This window comes from Lipotes vexillifer, unplaced genomic scaffold (genome assembly GCF_000442215.2).
Source record: "Lipotes vexillifer unplaced genomic scaffold, Lipotes_vexillifer_v1.1 scaffold1862, whole genome shotgun sequence".
In the NCBI taxonomy this organism is placed as follows: domain Eukaryota; kingdom Metazoa; phylum Chordata; class Mammalia; order Artiodactyla; family Lipotidae; genus Lipotes; species Lipotes vexillifer.
This window is the reverse complement of record NW_006771326.1, coordinates 833388-842904: the sequence shown is the minus strand read 5'-3', so window position 1 is coordinate 842904 and position 9517 is coordinate 833388. Positions and strand designations below refer to the sequence as shown.

Here is a 9517-nt window from a genome sequence, read left to right as displayed (position 1 = left end):
AGGCGCCGACGCTCTGCTAACGACCTCGCCGGCCACAGTCGCAGTCACTCCTGCTCTGTCTTCCAATGCCTGGCACATAACAGGCGCTCAACTGCTAAGTGAATAGATGAGCTGAGGAGGAAAGTGTCTTCAGAGAAACTAAGTGATGTAGTGTTATAAGCTAAATGAATGGTCTGAGAGGAAGAACTGAGGTCCAAAATACTCAGAGATAAAGTGACTTAGATTATGTTTCACTGGGTCTCACTAGGTCCTCCACAATAAGATAACAGTAGTGTCACATAAAACTGCTTTTGTTCGAAGTAGTAAGTCATCATCCAACTCTTTCCAAAAGGTAACATCAACAGACTTACCTCCAAACAGCTGTCGACTGCTCCCTGCCAATCGGACAGCTTCAGTTTGCAGGCTCCGATATTCAGCAGGCAGCTCAAAGTGACAGGCTGCAGCTTTGCTCTGCCTGCGTTCTCAGTAGCAGCCTTCGAGCCTTCCACATACCTGGAGGACACATCGGTACAAGCAGCAAGCAGCCCCCATTAAGACACAACTCTGCCCTCCTCCACTCGGTCAAAACGTGCTGTGTCAGTTCTGATATAAAAGTTCATCACATGCTAATATTAATGTTCTTAATGACCACAATCTTTTTATTAAATGCTTTCCTTTAGAAGATTTTTACTTGTTCCAACTTCTTTCCCAAAATGTTCAAAGACGACAACTTAAGAACAATCCCCAAACCTAGAGATTATACAGTAAGGAACACTTCTATTTGTAAAGCTCAGGTTTCCATCACCCACTTTCCAGTGTAATTAGGTTTGGAACCAAGGCTGTCATTGTGGGACAGGGACTGGAATGGGGACAGGTGAAGAGCCCTGTGGTGGTGATTCTGACTTGTCTTTTACTGTAGTTCCTAGCTGTTTACTGAAAAGGGCCTGGCCCCCAGAATTTGGTTTCTAGAGTCTGTCCCCCACTGAAAAGAATCAGGGCTCCTTGGAGAAACACAAGGTTAAGTACAAGATGGGTCTGGACCATCTTGTGGCAGAAAGCAAGAGCTCACAGACTAACGGAACAGTCAAAGGGATACAGGAAAGGGGCTCCCATCACACAATCGGGAAGCCTTCAAGCATCAGAAAGAATGACGGTAATAGTATAATTCGTTGAATTGATCAAATACTACAGTAATACTTTAAAAGAAGGAGGGGTGGGGGGTCTTTCAAACAGAAGAATGCCAGCTCGTAACTGCAGAATGACTGAAAAAATCGCAGTTCTGCAAGCGTCAGTGTAATAACTGATTCAGGCAAAGGGCTTCAATGATGTTGAAACCACTGGATGAAAGGCTAGGAATGAGATGGTCACACAATCTCACAGTTATCACCTCACAGAGGACTTATTATTTACAAAGGGGAAAGGTACTTTCATAACAGAGACGTGGCTGACGCCACTTTAACCAAGTCGCAAAACTCAAAACGGGCGAAACTGCCATGTGCCTTCAGGACATGGTATCATAGGAAACATACACGTCACCTATTCAAGTCCTTGCTAAAATATGTAACCTCAAACTAACCTTGAGGAAGCAATAAACACACAGATGGTATTCCATAAGACAATGGGCTTTGACGCCACAAAATGCAAATGACTAAAAAACGTGGAGATTAAAGATTAGAGGAGCCTTAGACACATAAAACCAAAGGATATAATGGATACTGGTGTAAAAACAAAACAAAATTGAAACAACTGGGGACCTTTGAATATGGATGACATAATGATATTTGGGAGATGTTTTCATAGTCTTAAGGCTAAGCAGAAGAGTGTCCTGGCTTCTCAGGAAATGCTTGCTAAAATATTGAGGGGTAAAGTGTCATGGTATCTGCAACTTCCTTTCAAAATGATTCTGCAAAAACAAGTGTGGCAAAACTTAAAAACTGGTGAACACAGGTAAAGGTACATGGCTATCCATGTACTATTCTTAACTTTTCTGTGTTTTGAAATTTTTCAAAATAAGAATCTGGAAGCAACCAAAGAAATGCAACTATTTCAATACACTTGGTTACTCTGCAAGTAATATGCCAAAAATAGAAAAAACAACTCTTGAATTTCAGTTTATAATTCAATTTCAAGTTCTTACAGCAATTTATTAAAAATATTTTATTACCTTAAAACTTTGGTGTATTTTTTAATGGCCATCTCCCAGTTCTGGGATTTGAAAAAAGTATTTCCAATGTTTTTTAAGTCTTCCGTTATTAATAAAATTTTATCTACCTGTACAAAAGAAAGAACACGAATATGTTGGGTTTTAGTATATAACGTGGTTTAGTGCTAAGTTCTATCATTGAGACAGACTGATACAAAAAGCTCAAAATTTTAGTGCTAAATATTTTTAGCAGTTTAAGTACTTAAACTTTAACCCACGTGAAAGTACTCACATCTTTTACGTCTATGTCTGCATCCTCGGGGAAGTCTGGATGACTGTCACCAGATCCATCCTTGGGGAATATTCCCCAATCATCCCCTCCCTTCAGTTCTCCGCAGTCTGCAGTAACGCACAACTGTAAAAATAACCCTCAATTGTAGAAGCGTCTACCATATTAATGACGACTTTAACAAGAGTCTGGGTTTAAAAGCTCTCCAGCCACAAGGCATGAGCAACAGCGTCCAAGCTGCTTCTGACGCGACAGGCTGGAGTCGGGAGGCGCACCTCTGCACACACCCAGAGGAGCACAGCAGGGTCACTTCGCAGCACACGTGCCTGCTGCTGCTGTCCAGCAGCTCTGTGCACACAGGCTACGTGGGAAGTTTCATCGTTCCCCTGTGGGATTCTCCTTACATGGCACGTGCCTTCGACTCACTGACTGCTGTTTCCTTCGCACACTAAGTGGCAGCCCCCCTCCTGCAGGTCTGAGTCTCCAATTCCACTCACAACCCTGCCCGTGAGGGTGGATTCACACACATTTAGAGCACAAGCCTCTTGGGAGTGACATAATCCAGTCTAAACCCTTAAATGATTTATGTAGGCTGAGGAAACAGGCCAAGGAAAGTTAAATAACAAGAGCAAGCCTAAACCACAAGTTAAATGGCAGAGAGGAGACCAAGGTTTCCCGGTTTCCTGCTCTCTCTGTACTTGTATACACACTGATTCAAAGTTTTGCAGGTCTAGGAGAGCTAAGTTACCAAAATCAGCAAGACTGATGCTGAAATCATAACAACTCCTTTTAAACTGCCCTCATCTCTCCCAGTGTACAAAAAAGCTTTGAAGAAAAAGTGGCAGGTCCAGGCTTCTTTAACAAGAGCCGTCCTAACGTCTTTCAGCTAACCATCATCTGAGCCTTTTACTTACATTTGCTAAGACGGCAGCTAGGATAACGAGGGTCTTACCCTGTCACTTGGTACTCACTTTGGCAGGTTTTTCACCTTTCACCTCCACATTCTCCAGAATCCTTGCCACACCCATTCCTTTAATCACTTGGCCAAACACCACGTGTTTGCCATCCAAGTGAGGAGTCGGAACCATCGTGATGAAGAACTGAGAGCCGTTTGTGTTGCGGCCTGCATTCGCCATGCTCAGTAATCCCTCCTTATCATGCTGCAGGAATAGGCCATTAAAGAAAACCAAGGTTAGAGTTATTGTCTGAATTACTCTCTACCAACCATTCACAAAATTAGGGTGGACTGCAATACCATTTAGATCACACCGTGTAGTGTAATCTTACTTTGTACCAACTGTAATCTTTAATTCACAAAACGTGGGATACTTAATCACTTTTTACACTTTAAGAAAAGCTTATGAAACCGAATGAAGTAACAGAAACAATCGTGGGGGGCAGGGGTGGCACTTCTAAACCGGCCGTACTGAGAAAGTGCTTACGCTTCATCTTTAAGATGAAGACCTAGTGATTCAGCTTTGCCCTTTGTTATGACGGGGGCGTTTTTTTCTGAAAAGCACTCAACAGCGCTGCTGCTCTCAGGTCTACATTATAATTCATCCTTTATGATTCTTTCTTTACACTGAGAACAGCGAGCGACATTCAGTTTAGACTGGAAGTTCTGTTAGGTCCTTTCCTACTCTCCAAGGAAGCCAAATATCACAGCTTTCATCCGGTGAAGCACTTCTTGAGAGAATGCCCAAAAGGAACCACCGCGTACCTCCCGAAAACCCAACGTCTACCTTGGCCCAGCCTGTTCAAAGGCTCCGTGGCCCCACTGCCTTCCTCTTTCCACCTGACCCTAAGGCTTCCTAAACGCACTCCTTGTTGGGCCGCACGTGTAACACTCACGCTGGTCCTCCCGCCTAAGGTGCCTTTACCCCTCAACCTGAATCTAGCCCTGCCTTCAAGGCCACCAAGCGTGTAGAAGAACCAGATGCCCTTGCAAAAGGCCCCCTTGCTTCTTCTCAACATGTCCGTCACATGATCTTAGTGTTCATCCTTCTGGTAGCTTCCCTTTCTCCCTTCCAAAAGTTTGGTGCTCTTCCCACGGTATTAAATATTATTAACCTTATTTCCTCACGCCTTTGTCCTTCCTCACTCACATCCCTCCCTCAAACTGGCATCTGTATTCTAGTTCCTTCTAACCAAATCTCAGCCACCTTGCGAGGTCCAGTTTGCCCAGCTTAAGTACCCATTCCCCCTCAGTGTCTTCCCTAATATATATCATACTTTTTTCCTACAGCATACACAGAAAGTCACAATCAACTTAGCATTTACTAGCATATTGTTGTATTATTCTCCAGTTGTCCTATGTGTTTTAATCTTGTCTTTCTGGCAAGATTTTTAATTCCTTATCATGAAGGCATTTCATTTTTATAAACTCTTTGGTGCCAGTGACAGTACTAGCTGCAGGCAATAAACTTTAAAAGACTGATGACATTTTATTCTCAAATTATCCTAATTACCTTGCTCATATTCCTCATTTCCAAAAAAAGTCACTTTACTTTTGTACTTACATGTCCATTCTTATAACCTGAATGACGCAACATACCCCGATGGGGACATCTTGGGACCAGGAAGATAAGAAGGCACAGGCACCACTAACGTCCTTTAGGAGCCTGGAGGTTAACCAGATCTGCTAGTGTGCAAATCCCCTGACATCCCAGACATTAGCGATGCTTTTGTTACTCTTCAAATTTAAGCATAAAGATGCACAAGTTACCATCCCTCTGATGAGCACATTTTTCCTGGAAACAGTTTTGCCATATGGTGGCCACCCTTAAAAACACATTGGCTTTACTGAAGTATATAAACCTGGATCACAATGAAATAGCTGTTGCATTCTTGCCAATAAAATCACTATTGGATGAAATTTTTTCGTATTAAAGACATATATTTATGGGGCTTCCCTGGTGGCACAGTGGTTAGGAATCCGCCTGCCAATGCAGGGGACACGGGTTTGATCCCTGGTCCGGGAAGATCCCACATGCCTCGAAGTGACTAAGCCCGTGCGCCACAACTACTGAGCCTGCACTCTAGAGCCCGTAAGCCACAACTACTGAGCCCACGCACCACAACTACTGTGGCTAGAGCCCGTGCTCTGCAACAAGAGAAGCCACTGCAATGAGAAGCCCACGCACTGCAATGAAGAGCAGCCCCTGCTCACCACAACTGGAGAAAGCCCACATGCAGCAATGAAGACCCAACACAGCCAAAAATAAATAAATAAAATAAATTTATTAACCAAAAAAAAGATGTATATTTACAAATATGATACCTTTCACAAATAAAGGAGATCTGAGCACATCTGAGGCATTTATCCTAATTCAACAAGTATCCCAGGCACATAACTTTTATTATCAGCAACAAACACGCATTTTTGTCTACTTTACCTTATAATGGAAATTTTCATCTTCAAATTTTTCACCATAAATACTTTCTCCACCTGTCCCATTCTGATTTGAGAAGTCTCCACCCTGAATCATAAATTTCTTAATAACTACAAAAAAGGAAAATCACCATTAGAAGCTACACATGACTGCAGCAATGCTGACTAGTGGATATGTCGTAATGAGGACAACTTCTCTCCTGTCCTTCCCCGCCCCCGTCCACAACTGCTAACTCTTAAAAGGCTTTTCACAGTCTGAGTCCCAGCTACTCCCACTCCTTGATGGCCCACTAACACTCAAAGAATCACTTCGCATGGCACCTCCCCTATAGAACTGTCAGACCCCAATACTGGAACTCCTTATTTTTCTCCAACAACATCTTGATTCTACCTCCCTTTTATCATATGTATCATAATGATCTGTCTCTCCCAGCAAACAATTAAGTACAGCAACTCCTTTTTTCCTCATTGGTAACCATGTGCATGGCTGGGCACATAATGGTTACTCAAAAATGCTACTGAAAAACCAATTATTCCCAAGAGGTTTGTTACACTGTAATGCAAGTACTTCAGCAAATATTATCACTTAGTAGCAAGGGTTCCCAAGAACACTGCCGCATGCTCAGAGATTTCCCAGGACTCACAGAACTCGGTATCTGTTTGTATTACACGGATGTAGTAAGAAGACACAGCTGGATGATAAAGGGAGAGCCTGGAGGAATCCAGGTGTTCCCTTATGCTCCCTCGCTCCCATGAATGGTCACAGGGCACATTCCTCCTCCCCCCAGCAAAGAAATGCAGCAACATGTGCACAGTGTTTCTCCCCAGGAGAGCCCTGTAGAGACTCAGCACCCAAGGTCTCTGCTGGGGCTGATCCTGCAGGCACTGTCTGCCCAGCAGGAAGCAAAATTCCAGACTCCCAAAGGAGAGCAGTGTTCCGCATAAATCAGATTGCACAAAGAGTCTAGGCAGAGTAAATCACCTTCAGGATTCAGAGAGTGGTTCAAGCGCCACGTTCCCTGACTCCAGGCAATGGCCACCCTTGCAAGTAGACTCTTCTAAGGCCAGCAGCCTCAGGCCTGATATGTTAACTCTTTTCTGCACACCCTTTATTAGCATACAGGCACTCCTCCATTTATTGCGCTTTGCAGATACTGTGTTTTTTTTTTTCTTTACAACTTGCAAGGCTTGTAGCAATCCTGCATAGAGCAAGTCTATCAGTGTCATTTTTTTTTCAAAAGCATTTGCTCATTTCATATCTCTGTGTCACATTTTGGTAATTCTTGCAATATTTCAAACTTTCATTATTATTTGTTACAGTAATCTGTGATGAGTAATCTTTCATGTTACTACTATAATTGTTTGGGCATTTTTTAGCAATAAAGTATTTTTAGATTAAGATACATACTATTTTTTCAGACATAATACTATTACACACAATAGACTACAGTATAAACATAACTTTTATATGCACTGGGAAACCAAAAATTTGTGACTTGCTTTACTGCAATATTCGCTTTATTGCAGTGGACTGGAACTGAACCTGTAATATCTCCGTGGTATGCTTACATTTTGGTATTTTATTAAATGTGAAAGTAAATCAACAGTTTAAGTATTCTAAAATCACTGTTAGGGGCTTCCCTGGTGGCACAGTGGTTGAGAATCTGCCTGCTAATGCAGGGGACACGGGTTTGAGCCCTGGTCTGGGAGGATCCCACATGCCGCAGAGCAACTAGGCCTGTGGGCCACAACTACTGAGCCTGCGCGTCTGGAGCCTGTGCTCCGCAAAAAGAGAGGCCGCAATAGTGAGAGGCCCGCGCACCGCGATGAAGAGTGGCCCCCGCTTGCCACCACTAGAGAAAGCCCTCGCACAGAAATGAAGACCCAAAACAACAAAAACAAATAAAAGAAATTAATAAACTCCTACCCCCAACATCTTCTTTTAAAAAAAATCACTGTTAATTTTTTCTTTATCAAGTTTTAGAAGAATTTAAATACTCATAATTATAGTTTAACTCATTTGTTTATTCATTAAACAAATATTTATTGCAGGCCTACTCAATAACTATACTGGATGCTAAGGACAAAATGGTGAGAAGATACATTTTCTGAACTCATGGAGCCTACAGTCTATTGGGGGAGCCATCAAATAATCACTGAACAAAGGTATGACGACACAGTGTGAAAAGTCACCTTTTGATCACACATCACACCAGGTGTCCGAGACACAGAATCTTTAAGTTGGCTGCAGTCTTCCCAAGCAATCCTGCCCAAGAAGTAGGCATAACTTTCTATCACCAGGTAGTCAAGCTACCCAAGCTCTGTTTGTTTACCATGGCCACACCCTGGTGAAGCTAGGGTAGTCCATTTCTGTATATATAAACCTTAGTACCCTCCCATAATTAATTCCACCTTCCACAGCCCAACCTTTATGAAACTGAGCTATCATCTCAGATCTCAAAGCATCCTTTTGGAAACTAACAGTAATTTTTTTTTTTTTTTTTTTTTGCATCATAGAGTTTGGAGGATTTTAATTTAGGTAAAATTTACATAGCATAAAATTAACCACTAACCATTTTAAAGTGTACAATTCAGTGACATTTAGTACATTCACAGTATTGGTAATTATCACCTCTGTCTAGTTTCAAGTTCTTTTTATCAGCCCAAAACAAAACCTTGTCAAATTAAAAGCAGTCACTCCCCATCCCTCTACCCCTAGCCCCTGGCAACCACCAATCTGCTTTCTGTCTCTATGGATTTATCTATTCTGGATATTTCATATAAATGAAGTTAAACAACAAGTGACCTTTTGTTTTCGTGTCTTGCTTTTATCACTTAGCATAATATTTTCGAGGTTTGTCCCCATGGTACCATGTATCAGTACTTCATTACTTGTTATGGCTGAATAATAATCCATTATATGTAATTGTTAACTCTCACCCTCTACTTAGTATTTTCTTGCCTAACTCCTAAAGAACAGGATTCAATCACCTATAAGGAAAACCAGATTCAGAAAAACGCATTCGTACTTCGATGGAAAGGACATCCTTTGAAATGCAGAGGTTTCCCAGTGGTGGGTCCAATGCCTTTTTCTCCTGTACACAATGCACGAAAATTTTCTGCAGTTTTGGGTACAATATCTGCAAACAATTCCAAGACAATTCGACCAACTGAAAGAAAAAATGAAACTGTGTCAGTATGCAAAACAACCAGCTAAATAAGCAAATGGTAAAAGGAGAGTTGGTAAAATTATGGTGACTGAAATACCAAGTTCTCTTTTTCGGTTAGTTTTCTAATATTCAAATTCAGTCTACCTCATGTTAAGTATCATGTATCTAGATGAATTTGAAACAATTATTTTACTACATCTTACAAAGGATCATCAACACAGCAGCCAGAAGAGTAGCACCATTTAAGGACACCATGAACTAGGAATGGTTTTCATTTGATTAATTTCTCTGAAATGTGCTCATAACTTCCCATCACCAAGTAACCAACAGGAGAAAATGAAACATCCTGAGGGGTCACGTCGGCCATGCTGTAGGTACAGCTGTAGTCTTTGTGCTCTGTAGAACCTGCCCAGTGCTGCCTCTGAAGCAAAAGCTGAAAAGTTCACATTCTAGACAATTCCTAAGGCAGGTAAAAGATAAACCTGGCACTAAATTTCAAAACAAAATGAAAGTACTGATACATATAAGTCTGTGGGGGGGGGGGG

At 41.9% G+C, this 9517-nt stretch overlaps 1 protein-coding gene across 1 annotated transcript in view; it reads right to left on the bottom strand.

Moving 5' to 3' along the window:
* PPID (peptidylprolyl isomerase D) overlaps window positions 1–9517 on the bottom strand; it is a 20748-nt gene that overhangs the window by 10051 nt on the left and 1180 nt on the right. The window contains exons 2-7 of the mRNA XM_007446619.1: window positions 8832–8972; window positions 5807–5913; window positions 3383–3571; window positions 2415–2537; window positions 2144–2250; window positions 351–492 (exon numbers count right to left, since the gene is read on the bottom strand). Coding sequence (XP_007446681.1) covers window positions 351–492; window positions 2144–2250; window positions 2415–2537; window positions 3383–3571; window positions 5807–5913; window positions 8832–8972 — 809 coding nt within the window. The remainder of the gene's footprint in view (window positions 1–350; window positions 493–2143; window positions 2251–2414; window positions 2538–3382; window positions 3572–5806; window positions 5914–8831; window positions 8973–9517) is intronic.